The sequence below is a fragment of the Nansenia antarctica genome (assembly GCF_963989245.1).
Source record: "Nansenia antarctica genome assembly, chromosome: 4".
In the NCBI taxonomy this organism is placed as follows: domain Eukaryota; kingdom Metazoa; phylum Chordata; class Actinopteri; order Argentiniformes; family Microstomatidae; genus Nansenia; species Nansenia antarctica.
In genome coordinates, this window is record NC_137689.1 from 45,542,753 (window position 1) to 45,568,494 (window position 25,742).

General features: G+C 51.6%; 1 protein-coding gene across 1 annotated transcript in view; it reads right to left on the minus strand.

Moving 5' to 3' along the window:
* Positions 1-353: 353 nt before the first annotated feature.
* Positions 354-25,742, minus strand: part of notch1a (notch receptor 1a) — a gene marked incomplete at both ends in the record, with an annotated part of 36,398 nt that continues 11,009 nt past the window's right edge. The window contains 32 exons of the mRNA XM_080528748.1: positions 354-1,673; positions 2,161-2,258; positions 2,396-2,543; positions 2,887-3,185; positions 3,459-3,621; positions 3,775-3,859; positions 3,953-4,166; positions 4,527-4,672; positions 4,844-5,281; positions 5,763-6,334; positions 6,706-6,818; positions 6,984-7,241; positions 7,400-7,532; positions 7,976-8,160; positions 8,404-8,557; positions 8,653-8,854; positions 9,935-10,163; positions 10,461-10,613; positions 10,757-10,876; positions 11,762-11,875; positions 12,336-12,481; positions 12,966-13,158; positions 15,240-15,350; positions 15,449-15,682; positions 16,376-16,489; positions 17,208-17,321; positions 19,695-19,880; positions 20,049-20,204; positions 20,332-20,565; positions 20,948-21,070; positions 22,169-22,507; positions 23,038-23,300. Of these exons, the coding sequence (XP_080384874.1) occupies positions 354-1,673; positions 2,161-2,258; positions 2,396-2,543; positions 2,887-3,185; positions 3,459-3,621; positions 3,775-3,859; positions 3,953-4,166; positions 4,527-4,672; positions 4,844-5,281; positions 5,763-6,334; positions 6,706-6,818; positions 6,984-7,241; positions 7,400-7,532; positions 7,976-8,160; positions 8,404-8,557; positions 8,653-8,854; positions 9,935-10,163; positions 10,461-10,613; positions 10,757-10,876; positions 11,762-11,875; positions 12,336-12,481; positions 12,966-13,158; positions 15,240-15,350; positions 15,449-15,682; positions 16,376-16,489; positions 17,208-17,321; positions 19,695-19,880; positions 20,049-20,204; positions 20,332-20,565; positions 20,948-21,070; positions 22,169-22,507; positions 23,038-23,300 (7,357 nt within the window). The remainder of the gene's footprint in view (positions 1,674-2,160; positions 2,259-2,395; positions 2,544-2,886; positions 3,186-3,458; positions 3,622-3,774; positions 3,860-3,952; positions 4,167-4,526; positions 4,673-4,843; positions 5,282-5,762; positions 6,335-6,705; positions 6,819-6,983; positions 7,242-7,399; positions 7,533-7,975; positions 8,161-8,403; positions 8,558-8,652; positions 8,855-9,934; positions 10,164-10,460; positions 10,614-10,756; positions 10,877-11,761; positions 11,876-12,335; positions 12,482-12,965; positions 13,159-15,239; positions 15,351-15,448; positions 15,683-16,375; positions 16,490-17,207; positions 17,322-19,694; positions 19,881-20,048; positions 20,205-20,331; positions 20,566-20,947; positions 21,071-22,168; positions 22,508-23,037; positions 23,301-25,742) is intronic.

The window sequence follows — 25,742 nt, forward strand, 5'->3', positions numbered from 1 at the left end:
ACACTCCTGACATCCTGTTCCTAATCTCCCCATACACAGAAAGTGGTCTCAAGCCCAAGTTCCCTTCAACAAATTTAAAAAGCATAAATATAAAAGCATCTTCTTTATATTCCATGTCAAAAAAGTACATAAATAAATACAAAATTAATTAAAAAGTTCTTGTCGTTAGTATAAAAATTGATAATAAAAAAAGAGAATCTTCAGTCAGGTCTGCTCTTATCTTTTTGTCCTTTAGAAAGTTTGTTTGTTGGTTTTTTTCATTGAAGAGTTCCTCTGTCCATGTCCCTCCTGACGCTCCTTACTTAAACTGATCAGGGATAAGGCCAATGTGAGAATATCCCTCCTGACGCTCCTTACTTAAACTGATCAGGTATAAGGCCAATGTGAGAATGCATGCTCATGGGAGGGCTTGAAATGCCTTCTGACCAATCAGACATGTTGGAATGTGGAGATGAGCTGGACCATTGGTCAGGGGACCCAGGAGAGGGGGTCAGAAAGGGGTGGTCGGGCACATGCAGCTGGTGATTGGGTGTGTTGTCCATGGGGCCGGAGTAGCTATGTTGGGAGGGCGGGGTGAGGAACTGGGTGGCCATGATCTGGGTCTCCTGGGAAAGGATGGTGTGGATGGGCACTGAGCGGCCTGTACCGTTCCCCTGCATGTCTGAGCCGCTCAGCTCACTGCTCAGGAAGCTCTGGCCCAGAGGCTGTCCTGCACCGAGAGGCTGCCCTGCCGTGGTGGAGGAAGAGTTCTGCTGCTGGAGCTGCTGGTTCTGGTGGGAGAGGAGCTGCTGCTGCAGGAGGTGGGGTGGCGTGCCCAGGTGGCTGGTCTGAAGGCCCTGGTAACCCATGATCTGGGACAGGGTGGCGGTGGGCACCCCGTGGAGGGCCCCCAGCATGCTGTGGGACATGGGTGGCCCTTGGTTGAACCCACCCTGCTGCCCGAGGCCTTGGTGCATCCTGGACAGCCAATCACACTGCCCCCCTCGGCCCCCGGCTCCGCCCATCGCCATGCTCATGCCGCCCTGACTATTGGGGCTAGACACGGGCAGGTGGGAGAGGCGGGGCGGGTTGGGGTCGTAGGGCATCCGCACCTCTTGGCCCTTGCACATGCCCAGCTGACTCATGCCCAGCTGACTCATGTGGGTGTCAACGCTGCCCTGCAGGTGGTTGAGCGACATGGGAGGAGATTGGCGGAAGGGGGAGGTCATGGGTGGGGACCCTACGTCAGACAGGTAGCCGTGAGGTGATTCCAGGGAGTCGACGGGAGAGAGGACAGCTGAGCTGTCCAGCAGGGTGCCTTTCCCGTCCAGGGACTTCTTCTTCTTCACCCTCATGTCTTTCCCTCCGTCCTTCCCTCCCTTCCCTCCGGAGCCGGGCTTACGGACCTTCTTGGCGGCGGCGGTGGGCTTGAGGCTGCTGAGGTAGCCGTTGGGGGAGCAGAGAGGCGGGGACAAGCTGTTGGCACTCAGGGGGCCGTTGTGGAGGCCCGGGCTCCTCACCAGGTTGTACTCGTCCAGCAGGCGGACGATGTCGTGGTGCATGCGCTCCTGGGCGATGTCTCTGGGCAGCTGGTCCAGGTGGTCCGTGATCTCGCGGTTGGCAAAGTGCTCCAGAAGCACCCGGGCCGTCTCGTAGCTGCCCTCTCTGGCTGCCAGGAACAGAGGAGTCTCCTCCTGTCACCAGACACAAACACACACTGTGAGTACACCACTACATACATACATACACCACTACATACATACATACATACACCACTACATACATACATGCACCACTACATACATACATACACACATACACCACTACATACACACACACACACACACACACTGTGAGTACACCACTACATACATACATACATACATACATACACACACACACACACACACACACACACACAATCACACACTGTGACACACCACTACATACACCAGGAACAGATGAGTCTCCTCCTGTCACCCAGACACGCACTGTGATACCCACCCACACACCCACACAACCACACACCCACACACCCACACACCCACACACGCACACACCCACACACCCACACACGCACACACGCACACACGCACACACGCACACACACACACACACACACACACACACACACACGCACACACACACCACTATGTCTAGGACAGCAGCCATTGTCCTCACCTTGTTGTTCTGCATGTCTTTGTTGGCACCATTCTTCAGCAGCACCATGGCAGCATCAACATTGTTTACAGCCGCAGCCCAGTGAAGAGCAGATTTACCTGGAGGGAGGGAGAGGGGGGGACAGGGGTGGGGGGGGTAGGTAGGGATTTAGTATAAATATCCTGCACATTCCTGAGCCGTGCTAGTCCCACCGTGTGAAGATGGAAGAGATGAGGAGCAGCTTAGTGCAACCTACCGAAGTCGTCGATGGCATTGGCATCAGCATGGCAGTTGATAAGCTCATCCACCATGCCCTCCACAGCCAACCGGGCGGCCAGGATTAGCGGGGTGGTTCCGTCATGCATGCGGGCGTCAAGATCAGTGGCCCGATTTCGGATTAGTATCTGAAAAAACAAACAAAACAAACAAGAGCTTTGATTTATCAACACATACAGTACAGCGATGGAAAAACCTCAGACCTTTATAAGTCCAAATATAAAGCTGCTTGTACTAACATCTACGCTGCCTTTTCTAATGTACTTCTATCCATTATGATTTTTTTCATGTAAAGCACTTTGATATCTCAGTTTGTAAACAAGATGGTCCCTTCCAGGGGTTAGGGGTCAGGAGTTAGGGGTCCAGAGGTGAGGGATTAGGGGTTAGGGGTCCAGAGGTGAGGGATTAGGGGTCCAGAGGTGAGGGATTAGGGATTAGGGGTCCAGAGGTGAGTGAGTCAGGGGTCAGTACCTGGAACACTCCCTGAGCATCTGCGGCCACTGCAGCGTGTAGCGCGGTGCGACCCATGTTGTCCTGGACGTTGGCGTCTGCGCTGGACTCCAGGAGACGCTTGGCGGCGTCGGAGCGGGCGTAGCGAGCGGCCAGGTGCAGGGCGGTCTCCCCCGTCCGGTCTGTCTGGTTGTGCAGGTTGGCGCCCTGGTAGATGAAGTCGGAGATGATCTCCGCCGAGGGGTCCTCCTCCTCCTCAACGTTCCCCGTCTCCAGTCCTCCTCCACTGCAGGAGGCGATCATCAGAGGAGTGAAGCCATCTGGAGGACAGAAGGAGAGAGTGAAGAGACGACATGTTAGGAAAAGGAGAAAAAACAGTAACGGCGATAACGATGCTAACAATAATAACACTTTTTTTCAGTCGGTGTTCTCTAAACCAATTTTTTAAAGAAGTTGACATGACTTGAATGTTAAATGTTTAACTCTGGTGTAGACGATAGAAGAAGAAGACAGAAAAAAGTCCTATCAAATATCACTTTTAAAGTCATCCTTGTGTCGGGGGGATGGAGGAACGGGGGGGGGGGGGTACACACCTGGGCCTCTGACGTTGACATCCATGCAGTCGTTCTCCATCTCTCCCTGGGGGGGCGTGGGGGCGATGGAGGGGACGCGCAGGTCGGCCGCGTCCAGGTGCTGCTGCGTCCACTTCCTGTGGTCCGTGTGGTCGTCAAGATCCAGCATCGCCTGCTCCTCAAACTAACACACCACCACCGTCCATTTAGACACACCGATCACATACAGGGGAAGCCAGCATAACAAAACCAGCATAGGAAACCAGCATAGGAAACAAGGAAAATGCATGACTTAATGCGTGCCTGTGTAGGATGTGTATGTACTATGCACTCTTACCCTAAACCGCCTGGAGTCTGGCTCCTCCTCTCCCCACTCATTCTGGTTGTCGTCCATCAGAGAGATGTCAGAGTTCTTTAGTGGCCTGATGGACAAGGGAGAAAGATCAGTTAGATCAGCCACACTTGAACACACACACACACACACAGTTGTATAGGCTATCGAGTTGAGAACTTACTTCAGTCCCACAGAGTCCTCTCCTACGGGCTCCCTGCGTTTCTTCTTGCTGGGCTCCGACACTTTGAAGCCCTCAGGGAACCAGAGTTGTCCGTGCTCGCGCCGCCGTTTACGAGACACCAGCACCCCCAGGCAGACGAAGCCCAGGACCGCCAGGCCCAGGAACACCACGTACATGGGATAGAGCTCGGGGGGCGGTGGGGGGGGGCCTACACCTGGAGAAGGGGAAGGGGGGGGGGGAGGCAGCAGATGGGACAGACGGCTCAGACAGGGGACTATGAAGGAAACCCTTCCAACCAATGGAGGTGGAGGTGGAACATTTGTAACACCAGCCCGTGAAACCGGGAACACAGTTTCAGAATAAAAGTCTGAACACTTGATCGGTTGCCGACTTGTTCCCGGGTTTCACAGGCTGCTGTCACGTTTGTGAAGCAACAGTGACCCAGGAAGCAGAGTTATTGGGTTCTTACTGGTGACCCAGGAAGCAGAGTTATTGGGTCCTTACTGGTGACCCAGGAAGCAGAGTTATTGGGTTGTTACTGGTGACCCAGGAAGTAGAGTTATTGGGTCCTTACTGGTGACAGCTTCGATGTAGGGAACGTTGAGATTCCCACTGGAGGCCAGGGCTCCGAGGAACGCCGCCACGTCCGTGGCGCTCTGGAAACATTCCGTGGACTGCTGGTAGCACTGGCGGTTATCAATCTCCAGGTACACCACCGACCTGGCAGAGGAGATGAAAGGGTTAAACGTCATCCTCTTCGTCTCCAACATCAGACTATTCTGTGGGGGTGGAACACTTTGCAGAGAGAGATGTACACACCTGGGTGGAATAATTCTCTTCATTCAACATCTAGAGAATCATGTCTGTTCTACACAATGCGCGCGTACCCACCCTTTGACCTGCATGGGGTCCAGTTCTCTACGCCTGCGCGGGTTGACCATGGACGTCACGCTGTCCTTCACCTGGCCCAGCAGGTTGGCGGGCCCCCCAGCCCAGTCGGGCCATCCTTCCATGGAGCGCTTGACGTTGTGCTTGGCCAGCTCCTGCTCGCTCCCGTAGTAGGGTAAGATCATGGGCTCCCCGTTGGCGTCGCGGCGGAACACCACGTTGGTGTGGAGGACGCTGCTGATCTCTCTCAGGAAGGAGGAGGAGGCGTTCTTCAGCTGCTCCGGCAGGATGTGGACCACCAGGACCAGGTGTCCGTCGGCCAGCTTCTCTGGCATGTTGTTGGCGCAGTCCAGGCCGTCCCACTCGCACTCGGCGTTGTTACAACCCTGGTCGCAGTGGCCGTCCGCATAGTGGTCCTTACAGTACTGGTCATACAGAGGGCTGAGGGAAGAAGGCGTCCGTGGTCAATATTCTGACCATACATCAGAGGAGCACACTGACTACACACACTAAACATCCCCATCATATAATACACAGAGTCCATACAAATCATTGATGTATATTGACACTCCAGGCGATGGGTGAAAGCACAAGTCGGCAACCATCCAAATGTTGGGACTTTTATTCGGAGACACTCACTAGTCAAAACGTTGCAGTGCAATGGATTCATTGAGTAATCCCCACTACTCTACACTAACTAGGTAGTCGTGGGGATTACTCACTGAATCCATTGTGTTGCAGTGTTTTGGCTTTGACTAGCGAGTGTGTCCCGTTTTCAACAACGTGGAAGAATAAAAACAAAAAAACTGAAACATTTCGATCGGTTGCCGACTCGTTCCCGGGTTTCACCAGCTGCTGTCACGGGGGCGTAGTGGGATAAACATGGAGCTGAGGTACAGTGGGACTGAGAGCAGGGACTCACTTGCACTGTCCCTCCTGTCCCTGGCAGTCGAAGCCGTCGTAGAGACACCCGGGGCTGTTGCACTGCTCGTCACACTTCCCGTCGTTGAAGTAGCGCCAGCACTGCAGCGCCGCCGAGCAGTCCTGCCACGGGTCGTCAAAGTTGAGCGAGCAGTCGCCGCCGTCCCAGCCGCAGGCGTGGTTGTTGCACAGTGAGTCGCAGATGTGGTTCCCCGCCCACTCGTCGCAGTGGGCGATCTCGCAGCTCACCTCCACCTCCGACGGGGGCGTGATGTCGCGGCCGAAGCCCCCGGGGAAGGAGTAGTCCAGGATGTGACACAGCAGGCCATTGAAGTTGTTGGGGCAGCTGCACTGGAAGAAGGGGGCGTCAGGGGTGGCCTGGCAGGTACCCCCGTTGTAGCAGGGGCTGGCGTTGCAGGGGCTGTCTGTGGGGGTCTGGCACTCGGGCCCGCTGAAGGCCGCAGGGCACAGGCAGCGGGGGCTAGTTTGTCCAGAGACACACGTGCCCCCGTTCCTGCAGTTCAGGCTGCCACAGGAGCGTGAGTCGTACTCGCAGGAGGAGCCAGTGAAACCCTGCAGGGGTCAAACAGACACCGGGGTCAGTTACGGTCAGATCATTAGAATCCAAATCAGAATTGCTTTTATTACTTCCCAATGTACAGGTCCACAAGAGTCAAATTATTTGGCTTAGGTTCCTCAACATTGGCATTGCAGCCAGATAAATAAAAACAAAAAACAAAAATAGAGTCAAGTAAAATAAGTCAAGTAAGTCATAATAAAGTCATAAAGTGATAAAGTGATGGTAGTCGTACTACAGCGGAACCAGTCGTACTACAGTGGAATCAAGAGTGCAAAATATTACAAAGTACAATAAGATGAAAATGATGCGATATCGTCCGTAGAAACACAGGAGGAGTAAAGAGTCACGAGCGCTCTGGTCTCACCGGAGGACATTTGCAGATGAAACCGTGAGGGGTGTTACTGGCCACTGCACACGTCCCTCCATTCCTACAGGGCCTCCCCTTACAGCCATCAAACACCTTGTCACAACGCAGGCCTGGAGAGAGGGAGAGAGAAAGAGAAAGTGAAAGAGTGAGAGAGATGTGTCTTCAGTCAATTACCAACAATAACACCCAAAGTAGAAAAAAGAAAAACCCAGATAGTGTCTTCATGAGACAGGAGGTGTTTCGGGGGGGGTTGTGATGGTTTCTGGGGTCAGTACCTGTGTATCCGGTCCGGCACTCGCAGCGGTAGCTGTTGGTGAGCTGGACACAGTTGTAGGACCCCCGGGGGTCACAAGGGTCAGACAGGCACTCGTTGACGTCCCCCTCGCAGCGCTCCCCCACGTAGCCCGCCGGGCACTGGCAGTGGTACCCCCCCACCCGGTCCACACACCGGCCCTGGTTGAAGCACTTGGGCTCGTGGGTCAGCGGGTCCACGGGGGGGTTACAGTCGTCTATGTTGATCTCACAGTGAACGCCTGGGAGGGGAAGGGGAGGAGTTGGTCTAGTGCTCTTGTTGTTGTTCTCTTCTGCGTTGGTATATATTTGACGCAGGGCTTGAAGGTTTTTCAATCGAGATGGCCGCTAGGTGTGTGTGTGTGTGTGTGTGTGTGTGTGTGTGTGTGTGTGTGTGTACCTTGTGTTCCTCTGGGACAGGAGCATTTGTAGGTGTTGATGAGGTCGATGCAGGTGCCTCCATTCTGACAGGGCTGAGACATACACTCGTTGAGCTCCTTGGAGCAGTTGACTCCGTGGTACCCTGGCACACACTGACATACAGAGGAGAGACAGGAGGAGCGTCACACCAGGACATCAACGCTATTTGAATAACAAGCAAATACTAGTTCAAGATGGCCAACAATGTTAAACATAGGCCCCGTACTAATATGAGGTGTGTGTGAGAGTGTGTGTGTGTGTGCGTGTGCGTGTGCGTGTGCGTGTGCGTGTGTGTGTGCGTGCGAGAGTGTGTGTGTGCGTGTGTGTGCGTGTATGTGTAGCTCCTTTCAGAGGATCGTCACCTTGTAGTGGTGGAAAGGCTAGCTAGTGTGTGACCTCTATACCTCACAGCTGTAGTCTAGCTAGTGTATGACCTCCATACCTCCCAGCTGTAGTCTAGCTAGTGTGTGACCTCCATACCTCACAGCTGTAGTCTAGCTAGTGTGTGACCTCCATACCTCACAGCTGTAGTCTAGCTAGTGTGTGACCTCCATACCTCACAGCTGTAGTCCCCCAGGTAGTCGGTGCAGGTGGCCCCGTTCTGACAGGGGTTGGGGGAACACTCATCCACCTGCTCCTGGCAGTAGCTGCCTGTGTAGCCCGCCTGGCAGCGGCAGTAGTGGGTGTTCCCAGCATCCACACACTGCCCAGAACTCCTGCACAGGTGGACCACCTCCACGCCTGAAGACCAGGGGGTTCAAATGGTTACACACACACCCACACCCACACTACTGGTCCAACGTTTTAGAACACCTCAATTTTTCCAGATGGAGGTGTTCTAAAACTTTTGACCAGTAGTGTACATACGTACATTCATATGCACATGCTGCAGAAACACCCACACCCACACCCACACCCACACCCACACAACTGGTCCAACGTTTTAGAACACCTAAATTTTTCCAGATGGTGGAACAGTTTTACCTTGCTGCTTGGCTGCCACCTCACAGGAGACACTGGGGACGTCACAGTAAAGGCCGGTCCAGCCCGTCTGACACTGGCAGGTGTAGGAGGAGCCCTGCTGCCAGCAGGAGCCTCCGTTCTTACAGGGCGACGAGTCACACCACCTCACCAGGTTCTACACACACATACACACACACTCTCTTAACATACACAAATCACCAATACACAGACACACAGAGCCATACAAAGCTCAGAGAAGTGGGCCAGTACCTGGCAGTTGACTCCGGTGTAGCCGTGAGAGCAGGTGCACTTGTAGGTGCCGTAGCTGTCCAGACAGGTGCCTCCGTTCAGGCAGGGTTTGGAGTCACACTCGTTGAGGTCGTGCTGGCAGTAGCTGCCGGTGAGGCCGGGCAGACACACGCAGGTGAAGGTGTTGATGCCGTCCAGACAGGTGCCACCGTTGAAGCAGGAGCTGCCATGGAACACACAAGACATCACCTTCATTAAGACCTTCATTAAGACAACACATCACCTTCATTAAGACCTTCATTAAGACAACACATCACCTTCATTAAGACCTTCATTAAGACAACAGACCACCTTCATTAAGACCTTCATTAAGACAACAGACCACCTTCATTAAGACCTTCATTAAGACAACACATCACCTTCATTAAGACCTTCATTAAGACAACAGACCACCTTCATTAAGACCTTCATTAAGACAACAGACCACCTTCATTAAGACCTTCATTAAGACAACAGACCACCTTCATTAAGACCTTCATTAAGACAACACATCACCTTCATTAAGACCTTCATTAAGACAACAGACCACCTTCATTAAGACCTTCATTAAGACAACAGACCACCTTCATTAAGACCTTCATTAAGACAACAGACCACCTTCATTAAGACAACAGACCACCTTCATTAAGACCTTCATTAGGACAACACATCACCTTCATTAAGACCTTCATTAAGACAACAGACCACCTTCATTAAGACCTTCATTAAGACAACAGACCACCTTCATTAAGACAACAGACCACCTTCATTAAGACAACAGACCACCTTCATTAAGACCTTCATTAAGACAACAGACCACCTTCATTAAGATCTTCATTAAGACAACAGACCACCTTCATTAAGACAACAGACCACCTTCATTAAGACAACAGACCACCTTCATTAAGACCAAAATATCACCTTCATTACGACAACAGACCACCTTCATTAAGACCAAGATATCACCTTCATTAAGACAACAGACCACCTTCATTAAGACCACGATATCACCTTCATTAAGACCAAGATATCACCTTCATTAAGACCGCCATGACAAATCAAATCAAATGTAAAAACGAAGCTATGCAGGAGAAGAGGACTCACTCGAGTTTAAACCAGATGTGTGCGTGTGTGTGCTTGTGTGTGTGTGCGTGTGGGTGTGCGTATGTGGGTGTGTGTGGGTGTGTGTGCGCGTGTGTGTGTGTGTGTGTTTCTGGTTGTGTGTGTCTGGGTGTGTGTGTGTGTGTGTGTGTGTGTGCAGTACCTCTCTGTGCAGTCGGGGGTGTTGATCTCACAGTCTCTGCCGCTGAAGCCAGGTGGGCAGGTGCAGGTGTAGCTGTTCACACAGTCTGTGCAGTTGGCTCCGTTCCTACAGGGGGCGCTGTCACACTCGTTGATGTCCTCCTCACACTTCCCCCCGCGGAACCCCGGGAGGCAGGTACACATGAAACTGTCCACGCCGTCCCTGCACAGACCCCCGTTACTGCAGGGGTCTAAGAGAGAGAGAGGAGAGAGAGAGAGAGAGAGAGAGAGAGAGAGAGAGAGAGAGAGAGAGAGAGAGAGAGAGAGAGAGAGAGAGTAGATTAAGTGATACAGTTGTGCTGAGTACCTCTGTAAAAGAGCCCAGCTGGGACCTCAGCTGGCTGCTGTACAAAGGAAATCCCCTCTGTAACCTCCCCCCCCCCCCCAACCCCTGTGCAATACGAGAAAGTACTGTGCAATAACCATGGGAATAGTGCAATGTCCCATAACCGTGCAATATGTTATATGTTTCATTCGTTCGTCCTTACTGGGTTTGCAGTCGTCCATGTCTGTCTCACACCTCTGGCCGGCGTAGCCGGGGCGACAGACACACTGGTAGCTGCCCACCGTGTTCAGGCACGTGGCGCCGTTGCGGCAAGGACCCTTCACACACTCGTTGATGTCGATCTCACACGTCTGACCTGGAGAGGCGGTTGGGGGGGGGGGGGGGGGGTTAGTGACATCTCTTTTGGGCAGTTTCTCATTTCGAATGAATCTATGATGGATCCATGGATGGATGGAGGGATGGAGGGATGGATGGATTGATGAATGGATGGACGTGTACCTTGCCATCCCTGTGGACAGATGCAGGAGAAGCTCTGGTAGTCCTCGGACTCCTGACACACCCCTCCGTTCTTACAGGGCCGGGGCTCGCAGGGAGCCAGCAGGGTCTCACACATCTCACCTGGGAGGGACAGGGACAGGGAACACCATCACCGGCCTGCCACAGGGGCTAACGCTACGTACGCTAGCTGTACTGGAACACCGTTTGGCTGTGCGTGTGTGTGTGTGTGTAGGCTTTATGATAATGATTCTGTTATAGGCCCCAGCATATCCCCATTGCACTCTCTAAATTGGAAAACATTGGATTATAATTTGGGCCTGCTGAAAAACATTCAGCAGAAACGGGAAATTCAATTGGCTGTGACACTTCATCCCCTGGTCATCCCTGCCTGAGGAGTGACATGAGGTTTTAGAGCCGAGTTTCAATCCACTTCCCTATCTGTTTCCACAGCAACCAGGCCAGGCAGGAAGTGCCTTCCTGTTTCCTGCTATTGTGCAGGACGCAGACAGGAAACAGGACGTGGCCAGACAGGGAATGGGCCAGGCCCCAATTCCCAGCAACACACACACACACACACACACACACACACACACAGCCCGTGACCATGTTATTCCCAAACACGCGTGTTATCCCCACACAGCCGACGGACGGGGTGGATCTTTCCACATATGATAGAAAACCACCAAAACATATCCATGTTTCCACACGGGTAGAGGTCATCAGGGCTCTGACGTTTTCTGAAACAACACTGTTGTCTGAATAACGTGTGTGTGTGTGTATCTAGTTCTTTCAGGAGTTAGTGTCTAGGCTACGCAGGAGTGTCGTATCTATATGGATTCTTTAAGAGTTATATTGATACATTGAAGAGTCGATTAGAGTCATTTAAGAGTTATATTGATACATGAAGGAGTCGATTAGAGTCATTTAAGAGTTATATTGATACATGAAGGAGTCGATTCCTGTGGAGGGGGGGAAGTACGACTGTTATCCAGCTCGGGGGCGTACCGGTGTAGGGCAGGAAACAGTTGCACTTGTAGCCGGCCACGTCATCGATGCAGGAGCCCTGGTTCAGGCAGGGGTTGGAGGCACACTCGTTGATGTTAGTCTGGCAGTTAGGTCCTAGAAGCACCAGGATTAGACAACACACACACACACACACATACAGGGGTTAGAGTCATACCCTTAGAGATGACCTCCATCACACACACACGCATGCACACATGCATGCGCACACACAGGTAAGGACGTAAGAGTGAGAGTGTAGGAGTGAGGGGATATTCTAAGTTATAGAGGAGAGAGGAGAGAGAGAGAGAGAGAGAGAGAGAGAGAGAGAGAGAGAGAAAGAGGAGAGAGAGAGAGAAAGGAGAGAGGAAAGAGTGAGAGAGAGAGAGAAAAGAGTGAGAGAGAAGAGAAAGGAAAGTGAGAGAGAGAGAGAGCGCAAGAGAGAGAGCAAGAGAGAGAGAGAGAGAGAAAGGAGAAAGAGAGCAAGAGAGAGAGAGGAGAGAGGAAAGTGAGAGAGAGGAGAGAGAGAGAAAGATGGACGTAGACCGGGTGGAGAGGAGTGTTCAAGTGGACTGACCACTGAAGCCAGCTCTGCAGCTGCAGACGTATCCGCTGGTCATGTCCCTGCAGGTGCCTCCGTTCACGCAGGGGTTGGACTCGCACTCGTTGTTGTTGATGTCACAGTTAGGACCGCTCCAGCCAGAGTCACACACACACTTGTAGCTGCAACACAACACACCGCCACAGAGGTAAGCTTTGATTACAGGTGTGTGTGTGTGTGTGTGCATGTGCGTGTGCGTGCATGCATGTGTGCGCGTACTTGTGTGTGCGTGGGTGTGTGCATGTGTGTGCGTGTGTGTGTGTGTGTGTGTGTGCGTGTACTTGTGAGTGTGTGTGTGTGTGCGTGCGTGCGTGCATGTGTGCAAGTACTTGTGTGTGCGTGAGTGTGTGTGTGCATGCGTATACTTGTGTGTGTGTGTGCGTGCGTGCATGTGTGCGCGTACTTGTGTGTGCGTGAGTGTGTGCATGTACTTGCGTGTGTGTGTGTGTGTGTGTGCATACTTGTGTGTGTGTGTGTGTGCATACTTGTGTGTGCGTGAGTGTGTGCATGTGTGTGTGTACTTGTGTGTGTGTGTGTGTGTGCGTACTTGTATGTGTGTGTGTGTGTGTGTGCGTGTGTGTGCGTGCGATCAGAGGCCTAGCTCACCCGTTGACCAGGTCCTGGCAGCGTCCGTGGATGCAGGGGTTGCTGCCACACTCGTCCACCTGCGCCTGGCAGGTGAGGTCGTCGTAGCCCTCGGGACACAGGCAGGTGTAGCCGCTGACCCCGTCCACGCAGGTGCCCCCGTTGTGACAGGGGTTGATGGCACAGTCGTCTATGTTGATGTTGCACATGGTCCCTGGAAAGACACCCACACAGATAAAATGGTCAATGATAAACGGACTGCACTTCTATAGCTATGCCTTATTCCAAAGCGCTTTTACAACGGCCTTCAGTGTCTTGCCCAAGGACACCTCGATGTGTGGCCAGCCGGGGTTCGAACCGCCGATCTGTCGACCTTTGTGATTTTTAGACACCCGGCTCTACCTCCCTGAGCCACAGGCGTGAGGATTCACCGTTGTTGCGTTTCAGGTTTCAACCGACCGCAGCTGGACACTGTGTTCACTACTTCTGTCCCTTAAGCCTTTGCTCAGTAGCTGAGGTGAGTGGGGGGAGGGGTTGGGGGGGAGGGGGGTGGACAATACCCAGAGATGAACAACAGGCTACATTGGAGCAGGGAGAGGAGAGAGACTGGCAGGCTGGCTGTGCCTCTGGAGGTTGGACCTTGCTGCCTCTCCCTCCCTCCCTCCCTCCCTCCCTCCTCTATTGATTGAAGGCTAGTGAATAGGGGGGAAGAGAGTTTCAGCTGGATCTGAGTGGGTGCAGGAGCCAGGGAGGTGCTCCACATTTCAGATCTGTTATCCCGCAACAATGGCACACACAAAGCCGACCCCTGCCCTTCCCCTCCCCCCCCCCCCCCCCCCTTCCCCCCCCTCCCCCCCCCTCCCCCCGGCCCCCACAGGGCTGACCTTACACAGGGACAGAAGGCCTGGCCCTATTTCACACATGGACGAGCAACAATTAACCCCCCTCTGACACACCCCCCCCAACTCCTTTACTCCCCCACCCACCATCAATCAGAGAGGGGAGGAGGGCTCAACTGCCTGCTCTGGCCTCACAAAGGCCCTCTGTCGCTGGGCCTGCACGGCCCCTCCACACTTCCACAGAGAGGACAAAGATGGAGGGGTGTATAAGGCTACACACAGCAGCCTGCATCCCCTCTGCTACCCTCCCCCCTTGGAGCTAACACACACACACACACACACATGGAGAGAGAGACAGAAAGAGAGAGAGAGAGAGAGACAGACAGAAAGACAGAGAGAGAGAGACAGAAAGAGAGAGAGTGACAGAAAGACAGAGAGAGACAGAAAGAGAAAGAGAGAGAGAGACACAGAGAGAGAGAGACAGACAGAAAGACAGAGAGAGAGACAGAAAGACAGAGAGAGAGACAGAAAGAGAGAGAGACAGACAGAGAGAGAGAGAGAGAGATTCAGAAAGACAGAGAGAGAGAGAGAGAGAGAGAGAGAGAGACAGAAAGAGAGAGAGAGAGACAGAACTGAACCAGGGTTCAGTCCCAGTCATGGGATCCCCATGGGAGCAAGAAGATTGGAACTGTTATACCAACGATGGTTTAGGGCAGTACGATCCATCTCATCTGTTCTATGACCATTGACCACGGGTTACATGTATCGAAGGTGCCAGTACTACTACCAAGGATCACATGTATCGAAGGTGCCAGTACTACTACCAAGGGTCACATGTATCGAAGGTTCCAGTACTACTACCAAGGGTCACATGTATCGAAGGTTCCAGTACTACTACCAAGGGTCACGTGTATCGAAGGTTCCAGTACTACAGAAGACACTCCACATCAGCGCTGAGAATACAAAACGTTGAGCATTGTCTTGTCGCCCGACAAACAGACATGTGTTTAAAGGCCAAACTCTTCCCTTTCGAAAATATCACCTTACAGACTCTTTCAAAAGCACACATTGAGTCTTTTCAGGGGGCCGAACAATGCTGGGGCCTGTGTGTGTGTGTGTGTGTCTGTATCAGGTTTGGGGCTGCCTCTCTGTGTTTCGCGTCCCCCCCCCCGTCCTCCTTGTCCCACACAAGACACCTGACACCACTGTCTGTTACAGTGGGCTCGAAGGCCACCTGTCCTACCTGCCCCCCCCTCAGGCTCAGAGGACCGCCCTTCCCCTCCCCCTCCCCCTCGGGGCTCAGAGGACCCCCCCCTCACCTGAGTAGCCTGGCTCACAGACACACTCGTAGCCCCTCCCCCCTTCAGAGGACCCCCCCTCCCCCTCACCTGAGTAGCCTGGCTCACAAGAACACTCGTAGCCCCTCCCCCCCTCAGAGGACCCCCCCCACCCTCACCTGAGTAGCCTGGCTCACAGGAACACTCGTAGCCGTTGATCTTGTCGATGCACCTCCCGTAGTCGCAGGGCTGGCTCTGGCAGTCGTCCAGGTTAACCTCACAGTTAAAGCCTGGGACACAACCAAGAGACAGTCAACATGTCTGTGGGGGGGGGGTAGATATGTGTGTGTGTGTGTGGGGGGGGCATAGATATGTGTGTGTGTCTTACCCGCGGTGCCCTTGGGACAGGTACAGATGTAGGAGTTCTCTCTGTCCTGGCAGACCCCTCCGTTCCTGCAGGGCTGACTCAGACACTCGTTGATGTTGGTCTCACACAGGCGGCCCGTGTAACCATGGCGACAGTGGCAGGTGAAGGTGGCCAGGCCGTCCGTACAGGTGCCATAGTGACAGGGGTCGGAGTAACACTCGTTGATGTCCGTCTCACAGAGCTGCCCTGTGTAACCTGGAGGGGGAGGGGCATAGAGAGTCAGAGAGGAGACATGTGACACGTTCTAATGCTTTGGTCCTCATGTCGGGATCCAATGTAACGATGAAACTTTTCTTTCGAAAAATGTGAATATATTTCCGCGTTGTTGAAAATCAACGGCACATCGCTAGTCAACTAACGCAGCTTGTTTTGTGAGCCTGCTAACAATGTAAAGTAGTGTTATAGTTAACTAGGTAGCAGTGGAGGATTCAATCCATTGCGTTTTTGCAGTATTTTGGCTTGACTAGCGAGTTTCTGTTGTGATTCTCAACAACGTTGAAACATAGTTCCGTGTTTCAAAATAAAAGTCCGAACATTTTGATTGGTTGCTGACATGCGGACCAAATGATCAGACTGTGTCACATATAATACTTATCTTATATATCTTTTCTAATAATTGTGCCCAAATTCTGCTTCAATTTGTATGTATGTTATTCAGAAGCATATTCTGAAGCATGTGAGCATATCCCACACAAAATGTCAAGGTGTTGCCCATCAAATTGCATTCTGCTTTTGCATCTGATCATCATATTTCAAATGTTATATATACTGTATATACAGTATAAGCAATTTAGTTTGGGTCTATTTTTTCGGTGGAACTTTGTCAAATCCAGTGGCCGCATTCAGTTTAAGAGGTTAAAGTCCAGTGGTGTCCAGGAGTGTGTGTACCTTCAGTGCATTCACAGGTGTACTTGTTGGGACCGTCGGTACACTCGGCTCCGTTCTTGCAGGGTGTGCTGGCACATTCATCAATGTCTACCTGGCACAGGGACCCAGAGAACCCTGCAGAGACACAGACACAGAGCTGCTTCATTCCTGGCCCAGGACCCCCTGACAACTGCTTCTGGGTGGATTTTTTGCTGGTTGTTTTAGATATTAAATCCCCCCCCCCAAAAAAAAGTTAGATTATGTCTAAAAACAGAGATCATTCCTCTGACCATAGCCAGAACGGTGCACAATTTTCAAACATAATCTAGGCTTTATTGTGGTTGCCCTAGCGACAGTTTGTATACAGATGAAAGAAACTGAGGGGGAAAAAACTAATTTGCATCTAAAGTAGGTCTAGACGACTCTGAACTTCATAACAGCATAATAAACCCTCCATACCCCCCCCCCCCCATACACCCCCCCCCCCCCCCTCCCTATACAGCAGGGGCTCCAAAGACATTTCTTTCAAACGGCTGCACAATCGCTCCCAACCCGCCGCCCCCACACCCTGTTTTTGGGTGCTAAGCTCTTATGCAAACCGCTGTGCCCGCCAATTATGCTAATGCTTCAGCAGACCTTGTATTCCCGCCATGCCTTCCTCATCAGGAATGTCAGCACTACTCTCTCCCTGGTCAATTATTTACCCTCATTTAGTGAGACACACACTAACACTAAGGTAATAATCCCCATGCCTCTCCCTTTCTGAAGCTACCATATCCTACCCACACAGAAGTAGCCATCCATCCCTCCCTCCCTCCCTGCCTCCTCAACCGTTTCCTCTGAGCCCTCTTACCTTTGGGACACTCGCAGTGGTAGGAGTTGATCCTGTCGATGCACTTCCCGTTGTTCAGGCAGGGCATGCTGGCACACTCATCAGTGTTGATCTGGCAGAACACACCCTCATACCCTAAACAACCACACACACACAGAGAGAGAGAGAGAGAGAGAGAGAGAGAGAGAGAGAGAGGGCCACAGAGGGTTAAACAACCAGACACAGAGAGAGAGAGAGAGAGAGAGAGAGAGATAGAGAGAGAGAGAACCACAGTGTGACAGTGGTATGTTAAGTAGAGGACACAGAGTGTACGCTAACCCACAATATTCCTTCTATGATGACTACAGAGAGCAGTCAGACATGACTACCTCCAAACCTAAACATGACTACCTCCAAACCTAAACATGACTACCTCCAATCCTAAACACGACTACCTCCAAACTTAAACATGACTACCTCCAAACTTAAACATGACTACCTCCAAACCTAAACACGACTACCTCCAAACTTAAACATGACTACCTCCAAACCTAAACATGACTACCTCCAAACTTAAACATGACTACCTCCAAACCTAAACACGACTACCTCCAATCCTAAACATGACTACCTCCAAACTTAAACATGACTACCTCCAAACCTAAACATGATCTCCTCCAAACCTAAACATGACTACCTCCAAACTTAAACATGACTACCTCCAAACCTAAACATGACTACCTCCAAACCTAAACATGACTACCTCCAAACCTAAACACGACTACCTCCAAACCTAAACACGACTACCTCCAAACCTAAACACGACCACCTCCAAACCTAAACATGACTACCTCCAAACCTAAACATGACTACCTCCAAACCTAAACATGACTACCTCCAATCCTAAACATGACTACCTCCAAACCTAAACATGACTACCTCCAAACCTAAACATGACCTCCTCCAATCCTAAACATGACTACCTCCAAACCTAAACATAACTACCTCCAATCCTAAACATGACTACCTCCAAACTTAAACATAACTACCTCCAATCCTAAACATGACTACCTCCAAACTTAAACATGACTACCTCCAAACCTAAACATAACTACCTCCAAACCTAAACATAACTACCTCCAATCCTAAACACGACTACCTCCAAACTTAAACATGACTACCTCCAAACTTAAACATAACTACCTCCAAACCTAAACATGACTACCTCCAAACCTAATCATAACTACCTCCAAACCTAAACATGACTACCTCCAAACCTAACTACCTCCAATCCTAAACATGACTACCTCCAAACTTAAACATGACCTCCTCCAAACCTAAACATAACTACCTCCAAACCTAAACATAACTACCTCCAATCCTAAACATGACTACCTCCAATCTTAAACACGACTACCTCCAAACCTAAACATGACTACCTTCAAACCTAAACATGACTACCTCCAAACCTAAACATGACTACCTCCAAACCTAAACATGACTACCTCCAAACTTAAACATAACTACCTCCAAACCTAAACATGACTACCTCCAAACCTAAACATGACTACCTCCAAACCTAAACATAACTACCTCCAAACTTAAACATAACTACCTCCAAACCTAAACATGACTACCTCCAAACTTAAACATAACTACCTCCAAACCTAAACATAACTACCTCCAAACCTAAACATGACCTCCTCCAAACCTAAACATGACCTCCTCCAAACCTAAACATGACTACCTCCAAACTTAAACATGACTACCTCCAAACCTAAACATGACTACCTCCAAACTTAAACATGACTACCTCCAAACCTAAACATAACTACCTCCAATCCTAAACATGACTACCTCCAATCTTAAACATGACTACCTCCAAACCTAAACATGACTACCTCCAAACTTAAACATAACTACCTCCAAACCTAAACATGACTACCTCCAAACCTAAACATGACTACCTCCAAACCTAAACATAACTACCTCCAAACTTAAACATAACTACCTCCAAACCTAAACATGACTACCTCCAAACTTAAACATAACTACCTCCAAACCTAAACATAACTACCTCCAAACCTAAACATGACCTCCTCCAAACCTAAACATGACCTCCTCCAAACCTAAACATGACTACCTCCAAACGTAAACATGACTACCTCCAAACCTAAACATGACTACCTCCAAACTTAAACATGACTACCTCCAAACCTAAACATAACTACCTCCAATCCTAAACATAACTACCTCCAATCCTAAACATGACTACCTCCAATCTTAAACATGACTACCTCCAAACCTAAACATGACTACCTCCAAACCTAAACATGACTACCTCCAAACCTAAACATGACTACCTCCAAACCTAAACATGACTACCTCCAATCCTAAACATGACTACCTCCAAACCTAAACATGACTACCTCCAAACCTAAACATGACTACCTACAAACCTAAACATGACTAGGTCCAAATCCTAAGAGGCCTGGTAGTGGTATGGTAGTGGTATGGTCTGAGGCATACCTGGCATGCAGATGCAGTGGAAGCCTCCGATCTGGTCGAGGCAGGTGGCGTCGTTCTGACAGGGGTTGGACATGCACTCGTTGACGTCCATCTCACAGCGAGGTCCCTCGTAACCTTGGAGACACTTACACTGGAAGGAGCCTTTGGTGTTGAGGCAGCGACCGCCGTGCTCGCAAGGGTTGGCACCTGAGACAGAACACGCCACCACATGTTAGCTACGCTCGGTTCTTATAACTCCCCCCACCCCTCTCAAACACACACAGGCATTGATTGGCTATGTCTCCAGTGGGCACTCCGTTACCCATAATGCATGGCTTCTAATAGAGATATGAGTAGAGAGGAGCAGCGCCCCACCTAGAGAGCACTCGTCTATGTCCTGGTTGCAGGCTGAGCCGGTGTAGCCGGGGGGGCAGGTGCAGATGGCCTTCCCGTTGACGGGGTTGGTGTCACAGTTGGACCCCTTCTGACACGGGTTACTGATGCAGGCGTCGTCAAGGTGACAGAGCAAGCCTGAGAGGACAAAAACAAAAACAAATCGATCAAATCGGTACGCATCAACTGTCTCTACTACCTAGTGTGAGTGTGTATGTGTGTATGTGAGTGTGTGTGTGTGTGTGTGGTACAGGTGGGGTCGTACCTGTGCGCCCGTGTGGGCACTCGCAGAAGAAGGAGGCCACGCGGTCGTGGCAGGTGGCGCCGTGGTAACAGGCAGCGCTGGCGCAGTCGTCGATGTTCTCGCTGCAGTCGTCGCCCGTCCAGCCGTTGACACAGACGCAGTGGAAGCTCCCGTGGGTGTCGTGGCACGTGCCCCCGTTCTGGCACGCGTTGGGCATCAGCTCACACTCGTCCACGTTCTCCGTGCAGAACTGGCCTGAAGGGTCACACACACACACACACACACACACACACACACACAGGGCGCAACATTAAAATGGTGAATTCAATTCAGGGTGTTGATTCATAAAAACTGTCTCCTCAACTTTGAATCATCCAGGTTGGTCTTCTTTTTTTTTTTTTTTTTTTTTTTTTTAAAGGAGGCACGCAAAGTAGCTGGAGGGGTTATGGGGTAACTGGGGGGGTTTAGGGGTAACTGGGGGGGTTTAGGGGTAACTGGGGGAGTTTAGGGGTAGCTGGAGGGTTTAGGGGTAACTGGGAGGTTTAGGGGTAACTGGAGGGTTTAGGGGTAATTGGGGGGTTTAGGGGTAACTGGGGGGGTTTAGGGGTAGCTGGAGCAGGGGGGGGGGGAGGGTTACCTGTGTAGTGAGGGGGGCACTGGCAGTTGTAGGTGTTCACCCCGTCCACACACAAGCCACCGTTCTGACAGCTGTGGCCTGGACAGTCATCTATGTTGTGTTGACAGTTCTGTCCTGTGAATCCTGAGAGAGAGGGAGACATGAGGAAGTGAGGGAGGGAGGGAGGGCACAGAAAGACAAGCAGAGGCAGAGAAGGACAGGACAAAAGAGACTGAGGACATTTGTCACTCACTCACTATCTAATCTAACAACAGCAAAAAAAGGAAAGATAAGCCCTGTTTCTACCCCACAGCGGTGGGTGTGATTGATCCCCTGTACAGCAGCAGGCCTCCTCTGACACATCAAAGGCTGTGTGTGTGGGCAGAGTGGGCCAGCGGGGGTATTTTACAGCCTCCTCTCTGATTAACCATCAACCCAGAGCTGCAGATGTCTGCTGACCTCACGGCCTGGGCGGCATTCCAGCACACACACAAAAACGAGAGTGGCATGGTGTGGGTTAAACTTTAACGTCTCAACCCCCCCCCCACCCAACACACACACACACAATGGGTATTATACAGGGATCTGAGGCAGGGTGAGTGAACCTTGAGCGAAATGCAGAGGAGTTTTTATCAGGTAGAAGTGTTTGAATTGGAGAGACGGTGACAATGAAGTTTGGGAGAATTCAGTTTCACATCCGTCTGGACTGGACCGGAGCGCTGAGCAGCTGGTGTCAGAAGCCTTGGACCAAGCCACAAACACACCGGCCGCTGATAAGCAGCATTCACCACAGTCACAGAGACCAGTGTGTCTCACTCCCATAGAGCCACAGCTACAGGCATGGAAAACACACCAATGAGGTCAGAAAACACATACACTGTGGGAATGATTGTATGCTTGTGTGTGCGTGTGTGTGTGTGTGTGTGTGTGTGTGTGGGCACATGGGTAATTATCAGTAGGAAACGTCTGTGCATCAACATCCTGCCAACAGAGGCTGGCAGAGGACGACCTCTGAGCAGTCTATCAACCAATCACATCAGAGCAGAATCACCTTCTGACAGCTAGAGGGTGTTAGGTCTAGCCCCTGGAAAGAGGAGGAGAACCGTACAGCAAAACACTAAAATCCTAAAACGTCCACTTAGCTCCTGTCTGGTTGGTTGTATGAACAGAACGCTAACAGAAAGGTAAGCGGGTTTAGACGGGTACGGGACAGAGGAACTAGCTGTGGCAGGATCAAGGTACCTGGTAGGCAGCTGCAGTCGTAGACGGTGTCTCCCTTCTGCACGCAGGTGCCCCCGTTGTGGCAGGGGGAGGGGCTGCAGGGCAGGTAGGGGGTCTCGCAGTGTCCGCCCGTGTATTCGTGCGGGCAGCGGCAGTGGTAGGACCCCACCTCGTTCACACACAGCCCCCCGTTGCGGCATGGAGAGGGCGTCCGGGCGCACTCGTTGACGTCCTGCTTGCAGGTCTGCCCGTGGAAGGCGGGGGGGCAGGCGCACATGTAGTGGGACTCGAAGGGCGTGCACTGGCCGCCGTTGGCGCACGGGTTGGAGGCGCACGGGTTGGCCAGCTGGCAGGTCTTCCCTGGAGGAGGAGGAGGAGGAGGGAACAGCAGGATTACTTCACCTTCACTGCCGAACACGTGGCCATTTGTGACACAGTCTGATCATTTGGTCCTCATGTCTGGATCCAATGTAATGATTGGACTTTTCTTTCGAAAAATGTGAATCCATTTCTGCGTTGTTCATCAACGACACATCGCCAGTCAACTAACACAGCTTGTTTTGTGAGCCTGCTAACAATGTAAAGTAGTGTTCTAGTTAACTAGGTAGCAGTGGGGGATTACTCACCCAATCCATTGCGTGGCAGTATTTTGGCTTGACTAGCGAGTTTGTGTTGTGACTCTCGACAACGTTGAAACGTAGTTCCGCGTTTCAAAAGAAAAGTCAGAACAATTTGATGGTTGCCGACGTGCGGACCAAATGATCAGACTGTGTCACATTTGGTATGTAGACACACAGCACGCTACAGGGGATCGATCGAGTAGAATATGGAGCCGAACGGCATGTAGCGTGTGTGTTACGTTAGCGTGTTCTAGTCTCGGGGTGTCTTACCTGACCAGCCGGGGGGGCAGCGGCAGCGGTACTCGGTGAGGGAGAGGAGGTCGCACGTCCCTCCGTTGCGGCACGGTGAGCTCATGCAGACGTGGTTGGTGGGCGTCAGGCACAGGCGGTCGGAGAAGCCCAGCCGACACACGCAGCGGAAGTCAAACGTGTTGCCGTGGGTGACCGGGCGACAGTCGCCGGCGTTGCGGCAGGGTGACGGGCTGCAGGGGCTGGGGTACTGGCACCTGCTGCCGACGTAGTCGCTGGGACACCTGGAGGCAAGGACAGAGACGGGTCAGAGACGCTCAGAGTCTTCTAGAAAGAACAGTACCTCCCCCCCGACGCGTGTATACACCCCCTGACGTAGCAATGGATTATTCACCATCATTTCCATCACAGTTTTGATCCAGCATTTAATCTCCCCCCAAACCATTGGAATGAATCATCTAACGAGGAACGGGAGGGGGGGGGGGGGGGAGAGAGGGAAGGGGAGGGGAGATGTGCTGGAGGGAAGTCCATGCCCAGAGCGGCCCCTGTGTGGGAGGGAGTCAGGGCTGTTGTTCTAGTGAGTCTCCCTGGATTAGCCCCCCTCAGAACTTTGAAAACACACTACGCTGGGACAACAGACGGCATAAAAACAGGCGTTGGGGACAGTCTCGTCGTGCCGTCCCGTTCCCAGCTACCTTTCCCACCCTTGTCCCGTCACAACCCTGGACATCAAGGGCCCTGGCGGCTTGTGTTGCCCAGACACAGAGCACCACATTCAGGCTCTAAGCCCCTCGGAGCCCCCCTCCCCTCCACACTCCCACCCAGGACAGACACTGCTACAGTCTCCTAGTTCAAACTAAACCCCCTTTCACACATACGAGCCTTCCCAGTATATTCCATAGAATTTCCCTGGTACGAGGTATGTGTGATTCGCTCAGGCAATTACCCGGGTCGGGACCATATGATTCCATGGAATATGCCGGGTAGGCTTATGTGTGAACAGAAGCCTGAACATTGCCTGGTCCGGCTCGCAAAGGGTTACGTATGTCTGACGCAAGACGTTTTCACAAGTTAACCAATTACAGCGAGTAGTTTCTCACTTGGTACTTTTGGTTTGCTCCGCTGATGTTAGGGAGTTGGCTAGTTAACCCACATCACATCAGCCAATGTAAATTGTACCACCCCCCCCCCCCCCCAGAACCAGACAGTACCCACCCCCCAGAACCAGACAGTACCCGCCCCCCGCCTGAAACAGGCAGTAGGGGTGCGTGGTCGTATTTTTTTTTTTTATGTAATTAACTAGACTAATTATAACTTGATAACCAGTTAACGATACTAGACTACATATCAATTATATATTAAAGATATTTAAGATATCCCAAAAATGTGTGTGTATGTGTGTGTGTGTCGCGAATTAAAAGCAGCATTAAAAGGGTATGATGAGGGGGTGAGTTAGAATTTAAATAGTGTGTGTGTAGGAGTGTGTGAGAGTAGAAGTGTGTATGTGTGTGTGTGTGTGTGTGTGTGTGTGTGTGTGTGTGTGTGTGTGTGTGTCGGAGTGTGTGAGAGTAGAAGTGTGTGTGCGTGTCAGAGAGGGCATCTGTTGGCCTCCGAGAATCTCCACAGGGAGCAGGTGCGCATGTTAATGAAGGCAGCTGTTAGACACAGCTCCTCCCCCTCTCTCCCCCCTCTGTCCCGCGAGGGGGGGGGGGGGGGGGTGACAGACCTAGCCTCGGGGGACTGGGAGGACTGTGGAGGACCCATGTGAAGTCAGCTGTTGCAACTTTTGTCTCTCCTTCTCCACACTCTTCAGCCCACTCTAGCCTTACCTGCATGTCCACGTTGTAACCACTCAATCCCCTCAACTTCTGACGTTTGACTCACGCCCCCCCCCCCCCCCATCTCTCTCAAGTTATTTGTCTTTTTCTCACATCTGTGTACTTTTTACAGCTCTATGCTGTATGATTTTTACAGCGTCGGTCTCAGACCTCACACATCAGTGTGGAGAGACTGTGGTTGACTGTGAGGTATGATGAGCAGAGGTTTAGCCAACCACTCGCCCCTATAGGACAACCGGGCAGCAGCAATTGGCAAAAGCTTGCCAGAAAATATGAACGGCTTTGAAGTTTCCCTGCCTGCCTGCCTGCCTGCCATACAGACTTCACTTTTCACTGTGACATGAAAGGTAAACACTTCCTGCAGTCAGGGGCTCTCGTGTATTATCAGACTTCTGCCAAAAACTGTGCTTGAGGGTGAGACAGAAATATCATGTTTGTGAAAGAGAAATTAAAGTGTGATCTAAAGTATGTGTGTGTGTGTGTGTGTGTGTGTAAGACAGAGGAAAAGAGAAAGCAAGGTTGTGTGTGTAGTAGGGGTGTGTGTGTGTGTGTGTGTGTGTGTGTGATCCCCCTCACTGTAATGGATCTTCTTTGTCCAGAAGTCAGATAGCTAGATAAAGATCCCCCCCACGCTGTAAACCACCAGACCTCGGCAACACACCCGGGCAACAGGTCTCACCCAGCGATGCTATGTCCCCTCAGGCCAGAGCAGATGCTTCCCTGACCCCTGACCCCAAACATTTGTGACTCTAGGACGCCCCCCCCTCTCCCCCCCCCGCTGGGGCTGATCTGCCATCTGCCACTCTTGGGGGTGACTTTAGCCTCCTACACAAAGACCCCCACTCTCACTGGGCAGGGGAAATGCCACTGCTCTGGAAAATGTAGGGG